Source organism: Orcinus orca, chromosome 17 (genome assembly GCF_937001465.1).
Source record: "Orcinus orca chromosome 17, mOrcOrc1.1, whole genome shotgun sequence".
Classification (NCBI taxonomy): Eukaryota; Metazoa; Chordata; class Mammalia; order Artiodactyla; family Delphinidae; genus Orcinus; species Orcinus orca.
Genome location: NC_064575.1, coordinates 74,110,321 through 74,131,340, shown reverse-complemented (window position 1 = coordinate 74,131,340; position 21,020 = coordinate 74,110,321). Strand labels below are relative to the sequence as shown.

The window sequence follows — 21,020 nt, the reverse complement described above, 5'->3', positions numbered from 1 at the left end:
CACAAATCAGACTCTGGTTCAACACCAACAATATAATGTCAGGGGTCTCCTAAAACAGCCAGCTTCCAGGAGGCACAAGCCTCGGTGTTTTCCAACTGGTGATCCCTCTTCCAGGAAAGGGTTAAAAGCTTCCTCACAATTTAGGCACAGGATTAATGCATGGAGAGCTGAAGGTCTGGGGTGGGTGACAGCCCCAGACCACTTCTCAGGGCATCTCCTCCACATACCAAACCACAGGGCAGACCAGCTCTTGCCCAGCCTGCTTGAGAGAGCCTGTTCTGGGGATCTGAGGGGAAAAGGAAATAAAATGCAGAAGCCAAGGAAAAGGATGGCACTCAGCAGCCTCTGTGCTCCCTTCCTTAATCTGAAGATGGAGGAATCATTCAGCCAAAGTGCAAAACTGTTTCTGCAGGTTTTAAAGCCCAAGACAGGCTGGGAGGGTGAAGAGAGAGGGCGCAGCTGCAGGCCAGTCCTCTCAAAGGAGAGACAGGCCCAGCCCTCACCTCCTGCAAAGAATCCAAGTAAAAAAAGAAAAAAAAAAAAGAATGAATGCCAAAAGGATGTAATATTTATTGTCTCTTTTACTGGATAACCCAGTTTGCCTAGCTGCTACTGTTTGCATAACCTCGCCTGAAGATGGCAACCCTTTATGAGAGTGAGGTCTGGACTAGAACACCTGACTCTCCTTTCTCCCCTCCCCCTTCCCTGCTCCACCCCCAGCAATATCCCCAGTCCGCTCAGGGGCAGAAAAAGCAATGACCAGGTTAGGGAGCCACCAAGGTAAGGCAGCCAAGTGTCCCAGTTTGCCTAGGACATGGGACTTTCAGTGTGAAACCAAGATCGTCCTGGGCAAACTGTGACAAGTTGGTCACTCTACATCCAGAAGACAAAGCAGCCCCCTGGTCCTCACACTGGCCAGTGTCTGGATGAACAACACACATGCTGGTACTCCTGAGGCCGCTTGACATGGCGTGAAAAGCATGGACTTGGAGCCAGCCAGATTTGGATTTGAATCCAGCTTCTCCCACTCATAATCCGTAAGATTCATACTCCTGAGCCTTTGTATCCTTATCTGGGAAGTGTAAAGAAACGGGGTCGGTATGGAGATTCAGTAAGCTGACGCCCGGAACAAACGGTTATTCTTTGGCTTCCCATATTAAAATCATCATCTGGCTCTAACATGGCCCTAACCTAGGGTTTGGTAGGTGTAAATAACACATGGCATCTACACAGTCTTTAGGATTTTCGAGGTGCTTCCACATACACTGTCTCACATGACGATTCCCAAGCGAGGCAAATAGTATCATGAGCCCCACTTTAGTGTTTGGAAAAGGAGGCCCAGAGCAAGTAAGAGATGGCTCTGAGGTCATGAACCTGGCAAACAAGACGCCAACCCAGGTCATGTGTTTTCATTCTGCCACGACTCACTTTCTATGTCTCAACAGAACCCCAGCTGTGGGTAACAGGCACGGGGAAGTCTGGAAGTTTCCCAACATAAGGAAGTTGTGGAGGAACCTGTTTTCCAGCAAACTCACTCAGCTATCTGCCGTTGCCGTGAGCCTGGGGCCCAGCCCCGGGAACAGGCAGAGTTAGACTGCCGAAGCAGGCAACTCTGCTCTCCTGATTCTCTTTTGTACATTCTTGGGTCGAGCCATTTAAACCGAGATCTCCACTACACCTGCAGGGTCGGGGGCCAATGCCTTGTCAGGTAGAAACATCTCTTCTCGATTATTCCCCTCTGCTCTGGACAGGAATGCTGTGAGAGCAATTAACTGGCATTCAACACAGCTTGTTTTTATTGAGTGCCTCCTCCAAGGAGGTGTGTGGAATGTGACACTTGGGTCACTGCTGGGGGAGGATGAAGCTACAGTATGGCTGGGAATTCAAATCTAACGTTTGAATTGAATCTAATGGCTGCTCTTGGGGAAGGTACCTTGGTGGCTTTATCCCTTGTTCACGAGGCTCCATCTGCAGGGAAGGCCTTTCCTCCCTGTGGCCTGGTCATTTATAGGACCTGCTTCCTCTCTCATCCCTTTACAGTCCATTTCCCATAGGGCAGCCAGAGTGACAACCCTAAACCCCCAAAGCTTTCCCATGGCTCTAACTGCACCCCCTATCACATACCTTCTCACTGACTGTGCTCTAGTCGCAACCTTTTATCCCCCCTTTTTCCTAAACACTCCAATTCCTTCTCACCTCAGGCCTTTGCTCTTGGTGTTCCCTGTGGAGGGAATGCCAAGGCCACCTCCTTCAAGTCTCAGCCCAAGTTTCACTTCTTTAGGAGCCCATCTCTGACCATTTTATCCAAAGTAGGCCACCTCACCCCTGCCACCCTCTCTGTAGCCACAGTTATTCAACCCCATTACCCTAGTCTATTTCTTTATGGCCCTTATCGCTCTCAGAAAGGAATATACAGTTACTTAAACTTGTCAATTGTCTCCTCCTGTCAACACATAAAAGCCATTAAGAGAAAGGACTTTGTCTACTGAGTCTGTGGCTTTTTAACCTTGGAGCCCAGTAAAGCCAGACACTCAAATATTTGTTAAATATTGAAGAATGTATTTGTCTCTATTTAAAACAAAGTGGTTATGAGCACAGGCCTTGAAGTCAAGCAGACCTGTGAGATCTTACCAGCTGGAAGAAGTCACTTAGCCTCTCTAAACTTAATTGTCTTTTATAACAGAATTAGAAGCTCACCCAATGGTAGATGTCATTGTTAATTTTAGAGTTGTGTCACCCCCACTAGTCCAAGCCCCTGATGGCAGGCACTTTAACATTCACCTTTGTATCAACATGTCTTGAAACTTCCCCTCAGCATCCTCTACTTTCCCTTCCTGTAGGACATGTCACACTGTCTTAAAGGAGTCTATATATTTCATGGGGACATGAATACCTACAAAACCTAACACAGTGCCTGTTGTACTTGTAGAATAAATGTGTGGTGTTTAAGACTAACAGGTACCTAGCAGGTCTTCAAGAAATATATTTTGAATCAAGCTCTCTTTACTATTATTTTTTTTATTGGAGTGTAATTGTTTTACAATGTTGTGATAGTTTCTGCTGTACAAGGAGGTGAATCAGCTATATGTGTACATATATCCCCTCCCTCTTGGACCTCCCTCGCATACCCCCCATCCCGCCCATCTAGGTCATCACAGAGCACCGAACTGAGCTCCCTGTGCTATACCGCAGGTTCCCACTAGTTAGCTATTTTACACATGGTAGTGTATTTATGTCAAACCTAATCTTGCAATTCATCCCCCCCTCCCCTCCCTGCCCCAGGAGTCCACACATCTGTTCTCTACATCTGCGTCTCTATTCCTGCCCTGGAAATAGGTTCATCTGTACTATTTTTCTAGATTCCACATATATGTGTTAATATACAATATTTGTTTTTCTTTTTTATTCCCCATCTTTACTGGAGTATAATTGCTTTACAATGTTGTGTTCGTTTCTGCTGTACAACAAAGTGAATCAGCTATACATATACATATATCCCCATATCTCCTCCCTCTTGAGCCTCCCTCCCACCCTCCCTATCCCATCCCTCTAGGTCTTCACAAAACATCCAACTGATCTCCCTGTGCTATGCAGCAGCTTCCCAATAGCCATCCATTTTACATTTGGTAGCGTATATATGTCAATGCTACTCTCTTACTTCATCTCAGCTTCCCTTTCCCCCACTGTGTCCTCAAGTCCGTTCTCTACGTCTGTGTCTTTATTTCTGCCCTACCACTAGGTTCATCAGTACTGCTTTTTAAGATTCCATATATATATGTGCTAGCATACGGTATTTTTCTCTTTCTGACTTACTTCACTATGTATGATAGTCTCTAGGTCCATCCATGTCTCTACAACTGACCCAATTTCGTTCCTTTTTATGGCTGAGTAATAGTCCATTGTATATATGTACCACCATGAGGTATCACCTCACACCAGTCAGAATGGCCATCATCAAAAAAAAATTTACAAACAATAAATGCTGGAGAGGGTGTGGAGAAAAGGGAACCATCTTACACTGTTGGTGGGAATGTAAACTGATACAACCACTTTGGAGAACAGTATGGAGGTTTCTTAAAAAGCTAAAAATAGAACTACCATATGGCCCAGCAATCCCACTACTGGGCATATACCCTGATAAAACCATAATTCAGAAAGACACATGCACCCCAATGTTCATTGCAGCACTATTTACAATAGCCAGGTCATGGAAGCAACCTAAATGCCCATCGACAGGCAAATGGATAAAGAAAATGTGGTACATATTCACAGTGGAATATTACTTGATAATATTTGTTTTTCTCTTTCTGACTTACTTCACTCTGTATGACAGTCTCTAGGTCCATCCACATCTCTACAACTGACCCAATTTCGTTCCTTTTTATGGCTGAGTAATATTCCATTGTATATATGTACCACCATGAGGTATCACCTCACACCGGTCAGAATGGCCATCATCAAAAAAAATCTACAAACAATAAATGCTGGAGAGGGTGTGGAGAGAAGGGAACCCTCTTGCACTGTTGGTGGGAATGTAAATTAACACAACCACTTTGGAGAACAGTATAGAGGTTACTTAAAAAGCTAAAAACAGAACTACCATATGACCCAGCAATCCCACTACTGGGCATATACCCTGAGAAAACCGTAATTTAAAGAGACACACGCACCCCACTGTTCATTGCAGCACTATTTACGATAGCCAGGTCATGGAAACAAACAAAATGTCCACTGACAGATGAATGGATAAAGAAGTTGTGAATCAAGCTCTCTTTAGAAGACATTTTAAATATATGAATTAAAGAATAATACCAGATGCTATGTGATCAAGTGCTGACTTACATATAATCAAGTGATACAATGTATAATGTAGAAATTTGATGGCAGAGATGGCCAACACAGAGTCTCCCAGGGCCAGTCAAGGAACTAGTAAGTGAGGTGGGTAGGACAGGGACTGGGGCCAACTGGAGGCTACATCTCATCTCCAAGGCAACCACTGCTCAGCTCTAGCTTTTTGTTGCCATCCTGGAATGTGGGCCCAGTGGTCTCATACATTAGGACTTTCAAGTGAATCTGAAAATCTGAATTTTTATGTGAGATTTCCCAAGTCTCCAAATTATTGACAGTTAATTTAAATTTATTAAACAAGCATTGAGATGAGCAAAGCATGTTTGGGAGCCACTCTGTAAACTATGACCAAGAGCCCTGGGGGATCAGATGGAGGCTGGGCCCTAAACAGGCCTTCATGGAAGAAGTTACACAGGAGACAGGTTATTGAAATGTCCAAGAATTCCCCTAAGGCGTCCATCAAGCATTTATTGAGTACTTACTGAGTGCCAGGCATTGGGATATAAAAATGACTCAGAGCCTGCTCCCTCCGAGACTTTATAGTTGGTCAGTTCAAGAACTGTTGTTGAGCCACAACCGGGTACCTGAACAGAGCTCATAAAGGCAATAGGCTAGACACCTGGACAACAAGGTGTTGTTTCCTTACTCATTAGATCTGTGCCTCAGAGTGCTGGCAGCAAACTGTCATACTACTGTGTCCTCCTATGGATTCTCCCATCACCAGGCAAACTACCCAGTACCACCTAGGGGCAAAGTGGCCTACCACAGCTGATGGTAGCAGAGGTTCCCCAGCCTGACAGACATGGGATGACTTGCCATTGCCTCTTTCAGTCTAAACCCCCTCCCTCCCTGTAAAATGGGCGTCTACATGAGCTCACATGCTAGTAGCAAATACTAGTCAGGTTAAACAGCAGCTCCCAGCACGTGTTATCAAAAAGTCCAGGGAGGAGACTCATCTGGTCACACATGCCTGAGGCTGGTCAGAAAATACTTAATCTATACAGCAGACATACAGAAGTCTCTTTTGGTCTAACTTATACTGTGATCTTAGACTTGCTGAAGGACTAACTTCCATCACAGCCCTGCCAATATTGATTGTTGGGGCTCAAAAGTACGTAAGTAGATTAATTTTTTTTTTTCCCCCTCAAACTAAAAAGGATCACAGTGGTGTTAGTATATTCCTGTTTCCACTGGTCAGTATACACACTGAATAATAGTGTTACCTGGAAAAACGGAGTGAAAAGAAACAGTGATGGAAAACAGGGTAGAGGAGGTCTTGAGTTGCATTCTTAATTCCACCAAGATTTACTTTGGGTGTTCCAGTGAAAGTCGAAGCTTGTTTATTGTCATCCCTCCACCCCGACTCCAATCCATTATTTAAAAAAAGAAAAAAGAGCTTCCCTGGTGGCGCAGTGGTTGAGAGTCCGCTTGCCGATGCGGGGGACGCGGGTTCGTGCCCCGGTCCGGGAGGATCCCACGTGCCGCGGAGCGCCTGGGCTCGTGAGCCATGGCCGCTGAGCCTGTGCGTCCGGAGCCTGTGCTCTGCGATGGGAGAGGCCGCGGCGGTGAGAGGCCCGCGTACCGCAAAAAAAAAAAAAAAAAAACATAAAAAAAGAAAAGAAAAACCACTTTGGTAGCTTCCATCTTAGGTACAAGAAACAAAACCAACAAAGAGGGGAGAGGCAGGAACTGTCCTCTTGTAGTGGAGGTTAATAGGCAATACTAGTCTCCTGTCACTTCCTTCTGTAAGTCAGCAGGAAGGAAATATATCCACCGAGGGCCTCTGCTAATATGTTCTTAAAGACAATTAGGCAATTCCTACATCCTCTACCCCCAAAATAAACAAGCAGAGGTGAATGCTTTCTTTCACTATCCCGTGTATGAACTTGTAACTCTCAAAACAACAATGGAGGTTATGAAATCAACTTTGTACTAACTTCGAGGGACATTATTAAGAGCCCGGGTCTTGGAACCAAGTCAGCAACTAAGTCTTCATTCTGTTTTATACTGTTTCCTTTCTGTGAATTTTTTTTCCTATCTGAAAGTTTCACAGGGCTTATTCTGGTAATACCTCTAAACGGAAGCACTTCTCCAGCTGTCCTAGTACAAAATTCTCTTCTGTGACCTTTGGCAAGAAATCGGTTCTAGGAAAGAAAAGAAAGAAGCAAAAGTTTGTTTGCTTTCTAATGACTGTTCCTCCCTCTCCAGGTACTCTGGGGATGAAGAGACGAAGGGGAAACGGAACAAACACCAAACTCTTAATCCCTCTCTCCTTTCTACACTGGCAGGTGGCGTTTGCTTTCCAACTCCATTTTGAAGCTCACAGCTCCGAAAAATACGACCTGAGCAAGCAGCGAGGACTTCACAACAAGGTCTTGCTCTAAGAAGGTAAGCAAAGATCCTACCGGTTAGGCGCGAAGACCGCCAGTCCAGTCGACCCATCGGTTATTTACCGGCGGGATTTAAACCCGCTCCGGAGCAGGGGCGTGGCCTGGGCGGAGCCCCGTGGCCCGTGTGGGCGGGGCGGAGGCGGGGATGCCTGAGGCTCAGCGCCGTGCAGGAAAGACCCGGGCTCCGGGAGCGAGCGCCTGTCTCTTTAAATGCCAGCGGCTGCTCTCCCGCCCTGGGAGCCCGGAGCCGGATCTACAATCCCGTCTCTCCCGGCGCTTATTGCTCGCCCGGACCGAGCGGGAGCTGCCGCCACGGGGCACCAAGGCTGCTTCCTTCACCTCCTAAGGAGCCCCACCTCCCCCAAGAGCAGGTTGAAGGGGAGAAGCGGCCCCAGGCAGAGGGAAGGGGTGCTGTGTGAAGAGGCGTCGCTCCCCACCTTCAAGTCTTGAGGCGCTGCGTAGCCGCGGGGGCAAGACATGCGCTGCTCCCCCATGACCAGCCTCGCAGCCGCTGGCGCCCGGAGAGGAGAGACTGCGGAGCCCACACCTGCAAACTCGCACTAGAAGTCTCAGGGTGCGGCGGGGGGCCCCTCCCAACTCCCCACGGCCTCCACCTCTAGGCGGGTGAGTTTGCGCAGGTAACCCGAGCTAGAGGGCGGGGGGAGGGGCGGGCAAGACGGGAGGAGAAAGCACCGCAGGTGAGCCAGGTAGGGCGGCTCACCTGCCCGGGCCGCGCTGCGGGGTCCTAGCCGGTTTCCTCAGCGATTGATATGGGGGCGTCTCTGGGGTAACTTAGGACCCTGAGGTGAAAGGAGGGGGCTAGGAGAGGGGAATTAAAGTTTCTTTTCCTTTCTCCCTCCTGCTTGGGATTGGCAGGTAGGGCGCTGGCGGAAGCGGTAGGAGTCGCTGATGCAATGGGCTTTTGCCCGGGCGAGGTGAAGGGCTGGGGGCGGGGGAGAGCTGGAGTTGCCCGGCCTCCTGCGACCGTGACCCTGGAGGCGGAAGAGTGAGGAAAAGCTCGCCACATCTGAGACTCCCCGTAAAATGGCTCCAAGTGCCCGACACCCAACCTTTCTTCCTCCTCTTAAGAACAAATCGCACGTTTCACGGAAGGGCTCCTACATGGCTTCCTTGCCTTCCTCTCCCAACAGGTGGTCTGAGCCCCTGTCCGGGGACCTGTGCCAATGACCCTAGTGGTGGTTTCGCTTTCTCCTCTCACGGCGGTGTGAACGTGTGTCCGCAGCGTGATGGGCAACCAGGTGGAGAAACTGACCCACCTAAGTTATAAGGAAGTTCCCACTGCCGACCCGACGGGCGTGGACCGGGACGACGGGCCCCGCATCGGGGTCTCCTACATCTTCTCCAATGACGACGAGGACGTGGAGCCGCAGCCGCCGCCCCAGGGGCCGGATGGCGGTGGCGGCGGTTTGCCTGACGGCGGGGACGGGCTGCCGCTGCCCTCGCCGCAGCCCTATGACCCGCGGCTGCACGAGGTGGAGTGCTCCGTGTTCTACCGCGACGAGTGCATCTACCAGAAAAGCTTCGCGCCGGGCTCCGCGGCGCTGAGCACCTACACGCCCGAGAACCTGCTCAACAAGTGCAGGCCTGGCGACCTGGTGGAGTTCGTGTCGCAGGCGCAGTACCCGCACTGGGCTGTCTACGTGGGCAACTTCCAGGTGGTGCACTTGCACCGGCTGGAGGTGAGCAACAGCTTCCTGACGGACGCGAGCCAGGGCCGGCGCGGCCGCGTGGTAAACGAGCTGTACCGCTACAAGCCGCTGAGCCCCAGCGCCGTGGTGCGCAACGCGCTGGCGCACGTGGGCGCCAAGGAGCGCGAGCTGAGCTGGCGCAACTCGGAGAGCTTCGCCGCCTGGTGCCGCTACGGCAAGCGCGAATTCAAGATCGGCGGCGAGCTGCGCATCGGTAAGCAGCCCTACCGGCTGCAGATCCAGCTCTCTGCGCAGCGTAGCCACACGCTCGAGTTCCAGAGCTTGGAGGACCTGATCATGGAGAAGCGGCGCAACGACCAGATCGGGCGCGCCGCGGTGCTGCAGGAGCTCGCCACGCACCTGCACCCCGCTGAGCCGGACGTAAGCGACAGCGACGCCGCGCGGACTACGCCGCCTCCCGGGCGCCCCCCCGCGCCCGCCCGGGAGGAGGGGGCCCGAGAGGCGGTGGTTCGCTGACCGGCGAGCTGAGAGCGGAGCTGTGTGAGGGAGCTGTTTGTAGCAGCCGCTGCTCCCTCCCTCCTCTCACTCCCTCCTCCACCACCTTCTGGGCCCCATCTGGGCTCCTGGGCCATTTGGAAAACGGAGAGTTGGCGAAAAGCGCAGCCAGCTGTGGCTTGAGTTTGTTATCTTGGACGGAGGAGGAAGAGGGAGCAGGTAGGAGCACTTTGGCCGGGGGCGCTTCTGGGCTTCTTGCCCGCCGGCTCAATCTGTCTTCCTTTCCCGAGGTGAGGCACACTGTGGACTTGCCAGACACTTAATCCCTGCTGGACTTGGGTCCAAAAATCGACGCCTCTTATGCACTTAGGGGTGGAGAAAAGTTCAGAGTACCAATGCCTGCTGTTGCCTTCCGACCGCTTCCCCTCCTACCATGGCCTTGGAGGATGCCCTGTAGTAAAGCCAGAGCAGGTTTGTGGTGGTGCTACCTCCAAAGAGCAGTGTGAGGGATTCGGGAAGCTGGGGTGATTTATCTTGTGGTTTTTCTGGGGTGCAAGGCTGGTAAAACCAGGACCAGGTCTGGGAGCCACAGACTGAAATCAAGCAGCCCCCTGTGAAGTGTAAGAAGTAGTTGAGTAAACTTGGGCTACAAAACAAAGATTTTGCTACTTGCCCCCTCCCCATCCCCAAGCGATTTGTCTTCTGGAGCTGGCTTCCAGCTGAGTCTCCTGGGCCATCGCCACTTCCCAGGTTACATGTAAATCATCGTCAGGGGCCAGCTAAAGGAAGGATTCAATTTTGGTTCTGTTTTGCTGCCTTTGTTTCTTGCTTGCTGTTGTAGGCACTTACAGCTGTGGTATTTGTTATCAAAGGAGGGAATAGCCCTTTGTGTCTCTGATCTAATTAAGCCTGCTTGGCCATGTTCATCCCCAGGTCACACGGGAGGTTGGCTGCTGCCACCCCATAAGGTATCCACTACAGAAACAGCCAAACAGGGTTGCCCTGGCAGGAATCAGTCAGTTTCCTGTCCATTCCCCCACCTGACTCTCTTCCTGAATAGTGAAGGTAACTTTTTTTTTTTTTAATTTAAGGCTTTGGTGTGGTGGTCCTGTGAATTTTTTTTTTCCTTCATTGCCTCATCCCCCTCACTCAGTTTTGTTTTGCTGGTGGTAAAATCTTAGGCTTGAGGCATATTTCAGTGATACTTATTTATTTTGGTAGCCACACTCGATGCAGTTTAATTCAAGGTGTAAAGTCTTGTTATATTGCTGCAGTCTTCTTGTCGCTTGGAGAACACCCCTTCAGTATGCTTTCTCAATGAAGAGGGGTGACAGCAATCATAAATAAATGCAACCTGGTGTAGTCAGCGCCAGATCTGGTGACAGTCCTAAAGCATGGATTGGTGACTGTGGGATCTGTCCGAAGCAGGATGGCTGATACTATTTGAATCTGCTGCTGTGTTTGCTTTACTCTGAGGCTTTAAAAAATGTGTACAATCTCTCCTTTGTTTTCATGTGAGCTCTTTAATGATAGTGCCCTTGATTTCAGAATCCTCTGCTGCACATTGGCATTGCTAATGCTGTCTCAAAAGTTGAGTGAAGTTTCTTTTTTTTCTCTTGGGAATCATTATAGATTACGCTGAACAAGTCATTTTGTGACCCAATTCTTACAGCTGGAGTAGACTCATACTTGAGTGTTCCACAGTGGTGGCCATCCTCAGGCCTCCTGCCTGGAGATCTTTAAATCAAGGCAACAAAACTTGAAGGATTTCCTTGTACACCTACTTTTTTTAAACTTGGGAATTTGAGGCCATAATTTTTAAAAGCCTAGACCTTTATAGCACCTCAACATGAAATTATTTCATTACAAGGGCATTAGCTATGTTCCCTGTTTTAACAGGAATCCCCAAACAGGTCCTGTCAATGTTAAAGATGAACCACACTCAGCCCTGGTCCAGGAATTTGGAGAAGCGTCAGTCTCCTGTTGGAAATGTTGATCTAGTTTTCTTGTTTAATAATCTCGCAGCTTTGCGTTTGTATTCTTTTGCTCATGGAAAAGAGGAGCAAGGTAAACGTGGGTAAAGACATTTAGGAGAGCCTTCTAGATTTGGATTGTCTTTTATGTTTAACACCATCAAGGGAAAGTTGAATGTAATGACATTGTGCAGACAGCAAGAGAGAAGAACAGAGCGGCACTGTCTAGCAGCTCTGGGCTAGCCAGCCAGCTCTCTTTTCCACTGCTCAGTCTCTGTCTCCCTCCTTCACCCCTCAATGGAAAGTGAATGTCATTGGTCACACCGAGGGACAGCAGTGACTCTGTTACAAACAGCTTTGTGAGAAACCTCAACTTGAAGGAAGAACTCCTATAAAATCCACATCAGTAGTAGCATTCTCCCTCTAGAGAAGAGGTTTTTGATAACAGCGCTTGAACATGATCTAGAAGAGGAAAGATCTACTCCAGATGCTGCTTTATCACGTGTTTTTACAGGGTACCAGAGATGTGAAGTACGTAATGCTTCGGAACAGTGATTCTGTTGGAAGTTTTATTAGGGTCATCATGCTTAAAGTAAAGCGCCAACCAGCCACTGAAGGTTGCAAGGAAAGGGGACTGTTGGCATCTTTCTCGAAGATGGCAGTGTTGTGGATAAGAGTTTTTAATGTCCAGGCAATGGCTACATCTGGCACTTTACAAAATATATATATATATTTAATAATTTTTGTTTCTCCTTAGGACTAAGATTCTAGAACTGTTTTGTACTGTGAATTATGGATGCTCTTTGAAGGCAAGGAGTATTGATTCTAATGTTCTTTAGAAGCTCTGGCAGGGATAAGCAGGACACCCAACTGGAACGGATGCTAAATGTAATCAGACAAATTATATTTTCTTACTTGAGCAAATATTTTATTGAGACTGCTTATGTATGGCAAAGGAGCCTACAACTTCAGCTACACAACTTTTTATATTGAAAGAACTCATAGTTTTTGTAGTTTTATTCTACATTTCATTAAAAATGACTTTATAGCACTAACAAGCCTAGCAGAAGACTTTACTCCAGACCTTTAAGGAAATTTTTAGTTTTTATGAAAAATGACACTTCAGTAGTTAAATTTCTCATGTCTTTGCTGCTTCTGGCCCTAAGAGCACCAGTCGACAACACCATAACCACATGGGAACATATTTTTGGAAGCAAAACTTTAATTTTCTACAACATATGCTATGGAGAGTGAAGAAAATTTAAGGATTACTTGTTTTCTATTTTTTTTCTCTTAACAAAATGGAATCCACTGTGTTGAAGACTCTTGATATTATGTGATTGTCTAACCATTGTTTTTTTGTAAATCAAAATAAAATCTAGTGTGATCATCATTGAAAGGATTTGTTTGGAAAGTTACATTTTATTTGTGAATTTTTTTTTTTAATCAGGGTAACTATAAACTTGACTGGTTTATTCAGCTTTTCATTATGTTTTGTTCTTAGCGATACTTGTGACCCATGGAGAATTACATTGACTAACTTGATAAATTTCATGTATTTTATTTCCTAGTGAATTGTGTAAACTTTATTTTTGTTGAAGATTGTATGTTAAATCAATGTTATGTTCTCACACCACTTCTTGAGAAGGAGGTTCAGATTTGAAATTGTATCATTTCCTTCAAAATGAAGGGCAAGTGCTTAGTTAAATAAAAGATTGATGACATCTTTTAAACCATTTCCTCTTCACTATGTCTTATTACAATAGAATCTGTCAAATCCTTTTGACAAATGCTCTGAGGGTTTCCAATAAACCATTCATTAGAGTTAACTCTATTTATATATGGGATTTTTCCATTTGTATACTTTCTGCCAGTTTTGGCCCAAATCCAAGCTCCTCAGCATAACTGCAATTTTTCTGAAATATTAAGTGTGTTTCATCTTTACATTACTCAGTAAACATTTTGATGAATTCATTTAGTGACTGAAAACCCTCCCTGCATTTACTGTGTGGGAATTAATCACCTATTGCTTCTAGGCTCCATGTTCATGAAGAACATCTTGTGAACATACATTTTCAATACACATTGATTTTTTTCAGGATCAGTGCAAACGTTGCCAGAAGCCACACTCACATTTTGGAGTCTGTACTGGGGAGGTTTGGTAATAAGATCAGTAACCCATGTTGCGTGTTAGGTGGTTTCAGAATCCCAGACAAAGGGAATGGGCTCCCTGAGTGATTTAATTACAGAAAACAGGCCCATGTGATCAAGTGGCACTGCTGACATGATAAAGGATGCAGGTGCCAGCAGTAGGTACAGGAGCAGATGTGGCCTCTGGGACTGGCGTGTGGGAGGCCACCAGCACTCCTTAGACCAGCACCTGAAGTCACTGCCACAGTCCTGTGAGGCTCAAAAACCTGGGCTCCATCAACAGGCTCCCGTGAGGATTTTAAATAGGAAGAGTGTTGAATGCTGAAGGTTATCGAGAGCTCAAGCAGCAGTGAGACCATTTTTCCCTAGAGTGGTTGTCCTTAATTTACCATGGTTCTCATTGCACAGGAAAGTAGAGGGAAGGGAGCCTAATATAGAATGTGCATATATTTTGGGGTGATTTTGGTGGAGGCCGCTGTTCCTCTTTCTCCTAAATGGACTGAGTTTGCTTAATGTAGGAAAATGACATGTTTGGAAGTGTTTAAAAGGACCTCCAAAATGAACAGGCCCAAAATGTGTGCAAAAGGGCTTTTATTTCCCTTTACTGAGTTTCCTGGAAAAACTGCTTATTAAACACAATTTTATCTGCACAGTAGATGCAAGAAAGGTTAGTGTCTGTGATTTGCAATCACAGCAAGGTACTGAGTATGAAGGGCTAGAGGATGCTGAGCCCTAGACGAGATACTAGAACATAAAAAGTTTAGAGACGAGCAAAAACCTTAGATAATCTCTACCCCTGAGCTTGTTTCTAAGGGGAAATCATATTTCACTCATACATGTAGAACAAATATAATGAAAGGTGGTCCTGTGAAGTGCTGATGGTTGATCGGTATTCAAATAAAGCAGATATGTGTAGGTTTAATTGGAGAACTCAGAGAAATTGGAGAAATCAGATCAAAGCCCTGAAGGTACAACGATGATAGAGGAAAGGATGTAACTAATATAACTAATATTCATGAAGTATTTAATGGGGAGTCTCCTAAATTCCATTGCCTAAGGTAAACCAGATGCACAGTGTCCGTCCTCATGTGACTTACTTTCTAATTGATAAGACATAACTGCTTACTACCAAAATCTTCACAAGAAGGAATTTAGAGATGTGATAGGTGCAGTGAAAGAAATGCGCAGGGTGTAGGGAGAGGCTCTCTCGCCATCACTGAGTCAGTAGGCTTCCCTGAAGATGCATTTATGCTGAACTTCGGAAGAGGTAGAGGAGAAAGCCAGGTGCTTCAGAGTAGATACTAATTACATTAATTCAGGGAGGAAGGCTGGGGAGTGAATGAATGAACGTTGAGTGCTCTCAGAATGCCTTTGCTTAATGCTCCAGTGGTAGCCATTGCTCCTTGGGGTTCCCTTCTGCAAACTGTTGTCTAATTCAGTGTATCTGACACTTAACACAGGAACAGGCAGAGATACTCTCAAAGTTTGAGTGAGTGAATGAAATTGGAGGTTGGGATTTGTTGGTCTAGAAAGCCCTGTTAAGGTGATGTCAGGACTGTGGTTTGAAGAGGTGAAGTCACAGTGGTTTTTAGGATGGATTGAACAGGGAGAGCAAATGTGACTGCCCTCCCCTCTTCCAGAGCTAGAGGCTGTACTGCTCATGCTATTGATGGCTTATATTGCCAGCCAGGTAATGATGTGTGTGAATTCGGGCCTTTGCCCAGTGCAAGTGAAAGGAGAAGTGGCCAGGCTAGGCTTGATAGGGACAGAGGTAAGCGGGAGCAACAGGTTTTATAGCCTGCGCGCCATAGCCTTGGAGCCATGATTGAAACAGAGGTTCTTTTATACAGTTGGCTAACACAAGCCGCTGCTATGATACAGTCTCTCATGCCTTGTGTAGTGTGGCCATAAATGACTCAAAAGATTAGCTCACTGCTCTTTTGGGAAACTTGTGCAACAATGTAATTAACTCCCAAGGTTTGATTATCAACATTCCGTGCCTTCTTTTTAACCTCATAACTTTGAGGATTCTCAGTTGTTGGGCTAAACTGGAGGTAGAGGGTCTGGTCCTAGGCCCACAGAATCAAATAGCAGTTAAGGCTTCACAGTCAAACTACCTGGGTTTCTCTACTCTGGCCCTGCTGGTAACATTGGGAGAAAGTAGATACCTGCTTGGAAACTTTATTTCTTCCTATGTGCAATGTGGCTTATTGCATTGGTCAATTCAATTCTGAATATCAGTTATATTTCTAAAATAACATAATATATGATACATGTAATATAACATAGTAATAGTATCAACTTCACATGGTTGTTTTTGAGTCCAAAATGAAACAATGCACATAAAGCCTAGATCATTAGCTACTGAGATTAACTAAAGAAAATCTGGGATATTATAGGTGTTCAAAAGCCTTATTCAAAATAAAGTTACTGTCTGGGAGAGAGAAGTCTTCCCTTTAGTCTTAGAGAATTTCTTAGCTAAATAACTCTAGTTAATACGTAAGTTGTTGAGTTCCTGCTGTAGTGTTTGAAATGTTTCTTGAGCTTTGATCTTTAGTAGAAGAACCATTTCACTTGTTTCTACATTTTATATGTTTACTCATTAATTCAACGAGTTATTTCCTGTGAACTTCTAAGGTGCTAGGTGCTGGAGAGCCAAGAGGGGATAAGAAGGGATTACTGCAATAGATAGTAATATTGACAATGATGAGGTCACCTTGCCTACGCTGTCCTATTTTAATCATCACAATAGCCTTTCTGGACAGATACTAATATCTTCATCTAAGAGTTGAGGAAACAGGTTTAGAGAAATGAGGTGATTTGTACATGGACACGTAGCTAATAATCGACTGCTTCTGGCCAGGAGCAGGAATGCTGGCCTTCCAAGCCCTAGGCCATGGTTCCTCCACTGAGAAATCATCTGACCACTTCCACCCTTTGGCTCCTCCCCGCTTCTCCTTACCCTGGGAGAATGCATAGCACCTTATTCTGCTCCAGCTTTTGGCATGCAGCACGATCTGAGTAACACACATATTTTCACTCTTGTTGCAGCAACTCTGGAGCTAGTGACTCTGGGATGCAAAAAGAGGCAGGAAAAAGAGGAAAGGCAACTCTCAGCCATGAGGAATTTTACGTCCTTATCCATCCTGTGTAATAGTGTCAGGACTAGGGTAAAATTGGCCAACCCATACTTATGCCCCCCTCCCTGTGGCTGGGCACTGTGACAATCCCTCCTCAAACTGCCCCTCTTCTCTGTGCCCCCTTTTGTGACTCTTTTTACCTCTCCAGGCTGAGGTCACGTCACACAGGCCTGCCTCCAGCTGACCTGCTATGTGACCTTGCCAAGTTAGTAACTTTTTTAAGCCACCTTGACTTATTTAAAAATTAGTGCCTCCAACATAGAGGCGTTCACTGGCTTACACGAGACAAAGTAAATCAAGCACACATGGGACACTTAGGTGTGGCATGGTGGCCATATTGGTTGGCTCTGCCACAAATGGCTCTGTTAAGAATATATGACCCTGGACTTCCCTGGTGGCGCAGTGGTTAAGAATCCGCCTGCCAATGCAGGGGACATGGGTTCGAGCCCTGGTCCAGGAAGATCCCACATGCTGTGGAGCAACTAAGCCCGTGTGCCACAACTACTAAGCCTGCGCTCTAGAGCCCGCGAGCCACAACTACTGAGCCCGCGTGTCACAAATACTGAAGCCTGCGCACCTGGAGCCCATGCTCCACAACAAGAAAAGCCACCGCAATGAGAAACCTGTGCACTGCAACAAAGAGTAGCCCCCGCTCGCCGCAACTAGAGAAAGCCTGCGGGCAGCAATGAAGACCCAACGCAGCCAAAAATAAATAAATAAATTTATATTAAAAAAAAAAGAGAATTTATGACCTTGAGGAAGTCCCTTTACCCTCTAGGACCCTGGATCTACGTTTCTGTGTGTGGAGCACCCAACTCGAGCTGGAGTCTATGACAAAATTCCAAGTGCAACTTTGAGATGGTTATATTAGTTGCTCTACTTATAATTAATTAATACTAATTAATACTGATTCCTTGGCCATAACCCTAAACCTTGCCTCATTCATATAAAAAATTAATATGTAAAATGTAAAAAAGTTAGTGATAGTAATAATATGATGGAATTTCAGGGAGTGCTTTTATTATGAAAAGTAGGAACTGTACACAAAACTTTTTTTTGAGAATTGGCAAATTTTTTTATGATCTTGCATATTAGAAGTCCGAATCTGGGCCATGGATAAGGAAAAAGATGATGATAGAAATAAATTAATCCATGTCTCCTTTATTTTGGAAAAAGTGCTTAGAATTTTTGTTTTTAATTTTGCTTTTCGAACACTGATTCCTCCCCCCATTCCCCCCTCCCACACACACTCGAGTACATTTCTCTTTGCTACCTGGCTCTACTCTTGGTCAATACATCATACCCATGAGAGAATTCTCCTTTATCTTCAGTAGATAGGCGTGATTTATTTTACTTTATTTTAATGGGGTCTATTTCTTTTTGTATTTGAGAAAGAGCAAGGTTGTTCATAAAGCCATAAAACATCACATGGTGACAGTTCTTTGCGCTGACATCTATTTTACTACTTTAAAAAATACTAATAGACTTAATTTTTTTAGAGTAGTTTTAGATTTACAGAAAAATTGAGTGGAAAGCACAGAATTCCCATATAACCCCCCTCCTAACCACACAGCCTCCCCTTCCATCAGCATGGGTATCAGAGTGGTACCTTTGTTACAATGGATGAACCAACATTGACTCGTCATTATCAACCATAGTTTACACTAGTTTTCACTCTTTGCGTTGTACATTCATTGGTTTTGAGAAATGCATCCACCATTATAGTATCATACAAAGGAGTTTTACACAAGACATGTTCTTTACTTCTTTCCCTTCCCAAGCTAAGAATTGGACTATTTTCAGCTTCTCTTATCAAACCTTAAGAGACACTTCTCTGCTGGGCCCTTCTGCTTTCTTTGCCCTCCCAATGGACATTCCTGGCTAGAACTGTGTTCATTCATTCTTTAAGTATTTATTGGTACTTGCTAGGGCTAGAAATAGGAATGCCGCAGGGTCCCTACGCTACGCGTGCCTGCCCACATTCCGCTGAGGAAAACAGGCAAACAATGAATGCAATACCTTGTGATTAAAGTGTGATGGTTAGAGGATAGGTAGGCATCAGGAATTATGGTGGCACTGGAGGGGCAGGGGGTCTGGTGGCTAACCCCACATAGTGGGGTGGGGAAGGGTCCAGGATAGGCTTCCTGGGTAGACTTAAGCAGGTAAGGGGAGGTATTATCAGAGAAAAATTCTGACATAATCCTGCTCCCATCTCATCAATCCTGTATTTTAGGAGTAAGACACACATTTGTCTTTGTATGTGGCTGGGGTGGGTGATGGGGGGAGGGGGTTTTGAGGACAAATACTATAAATTGCTTAGCAATTCCTTTTTTCTTTTTCATAGTGCTGATATAGATTTCAGCTAACTAGGGAACATTATCAAAAACTCTGAAAGGATATTAAGTCCAAGTGTTCTCTTATCTTTAGCACCGTTATCCAGCTGACTTTGGGCATAGCCAAGCCGTTCCAACATGGTGAGGATTGAGGCTGCTTTCTCTGTGTTTCGAGGGAGCTGAGAGGCACTGGGGAAAACATTGCCTATGGTTGGAATTAAGCCTGGGCTGACACCCCAGCACCTCCCTTGCTACACCACCTGGACAGATGACTTCCCCTGGCTTTGGAGGCTGCATTGTATTCATTGGTAAAGTGGGTATAATATGTCACCTACCAAGCAGGGTTATGGAGTAAGTGGTAATATACATAAATCACCCAGAAGTGGTCCTGGCAGGAAGGTGTACGCTCAGGGATTGGTTGCTGTCATTATCTATTTTCTCTTTTTCTGTTTCGCCCAGTGTTCATGACTCAATCCCAAAATCTCACAGATGAATTTCAGATTGGAGCAGGTTAAGCCAAACAAATTTAATCAGAGTTAAGATGGTCAGAGGTGGTGCAACATCTGGTTTTGTAATGGTTAACACCATCTGGCCCCAGGTATTTGGGAGAAAATCATAAATATGTGTGTACACACACACACACACACACACACACACACACACACACACACACATATCAACAACCCAAGTGCATTTGACTCTGGTTTCTACCCAACCTGACAACCAAAGAATTGAAGCTCTGGACTTTGGTATCATCACAAAACTATGATGATCACTTTCTTACCTCCATAGTTAATGTCTCTCTCTACCTGCCCTTTAAGCCTATGGGTATTTTTATTAATGTAATTTTATCACTTTATATCTTATTTTACTTTATTAGCTGTGCCACACGGCTTGCAGGATCTTAGTTCCCCAACCTGGGATCGAACCGTGGGCCCCTGGCAGTAGAGGCACTGAGTCCTAACCACTGGACCACCAGGGAATTCCCAACTTAATATTTTAAAAAATATGTGCTTAGGGCTTCCCTGGTGGCGCAGTGGTTGAGAGTCCGCCTGCCGATGCAGGGCACACAGGTTCGTGCCCCGCTCCGGGAAGATCCCACATGCTGCGGAGCGGCTGGGCTGGTGAGCCATGGCCACTGAGCCTGCGCGTCTGGAGTCTGTGCTTCGCAACGGGAGAGGCCACAACAGCGAGAGGCCTGCGTACCACAAAAAACAAAACAAAACAAAACAAAAAATATGTGCTTAATGTAAAAGAAGTTCAAATACCAAAGTATACATAGTGAAAGTGAAGGATATCCTCCACTGCCTTTTCTCACCCTGTTCCACCTCTAACCAAGGGTTATTGGTATTAAGTGTATTGTGTGTTCCTTCTAGACTTGTTTTTGTAAACATTCATTTATGTTTATCTGCATATATTCTCCCAGTTTTTTTAATTTAATTTTATTTATTTTTTATACAGCAGGTTCTTATTAGTCATCTATCTTATACACATCCATGTATACATGTCAATCCCAATCTCCCAATTCATCCCCCCATGACCCCCACCCCCTGCCGCTTTCCCCCTCGGTATCCATATGTTTTTTTCTCTACTTCTGTGTGTCAATTTCTGCCTTGCAAACCGGTTCATCTGCACCATTTTCTAGGTTCCACATATATGCATTAATATACAATATTTGTTTTTCTCTTTCTGACTTACTTCACTCTGTATGACAGATGCATCCACGTCTCAACAAATGACCCAATTTCGTTCCTTTTTATGGCTGAGTAATATTCCGTTGTATATATGTACCATTTCTTCTTTATCCATTCTTCTGTCAATGGGCATCTAGGTTGCTTCCATGCCCTGGCTATTGTAAATAGTGCTGCAGTGAACATTGTGGTGCATGTGTCTTTTTGAATTATGGTTTTCTCTGGGTATATGTCCAGTAGTGGGATTCCTGGGTCATATGGTAACTCTATTTTTAGTTTTTTAGGGAACCTCCATACTGTTCTCCATAGTAGCTGTATCATTTTACATT

At 45.6% G+C, this 21,020-nt stretch overlaps 1 protein-coding gene and 1 long non-coding RNA gene across 13 annotated transcripts in view; one reads left to right on the top strand and one right to left on the bottom strand.

Annotated features, from left to right (window-relative positions):
- LOC125961637 (uncharacterized) overlaps positions 1-8,654 on the bottom strand; it is a 35,421-nt gene extending 26,767 nt beyond the window's left edge. For 6 of the 7 annotated variants that reach the window (XR_007472610.1, XR_007472612.1, XR_007472611.1 and 3 more), the window contains exons 1-2: positions 7,676-7,814; positions 6,920-6,992 (exon numbers count right to left, since the gene is read on the bottom strand). This is a non-coding gene — a long non-coding RNA (uncharacterized LOC125961637). Of the gene's footprint in view, positions 1-6,919; positions 6,993-7,675; positions 7,815-8,515 lie in introns of those variants that run through there. The other variant, XR_007472613.1, reaches the window with a different exon arrangement.
- Positions 7,725-21,020, top strand: part of LRATD2 (LRAT domain containing 2) — a 413,939-nt gene continuing 400,643 nt past the window's right edge. For 4 of the 6 annotated variants that reach the window (XR_007472592.1, XR_007472591.1, XR_004480955.2 and 1 more), the window contains exon 1: positions 7,874-9,622. Coding sequence is in view for 2 of the 6 variants with exons in the window: in XM_033419809.2 (XP_033275700.1) it covers positions 8,486-9,424 (939 nt within the window). In the remaining 4 variants the exon portion in view is untranslated. The other 2 variants (XM_033419809.2, XM_049700428.1) reach the window with 2 other exon arrangements.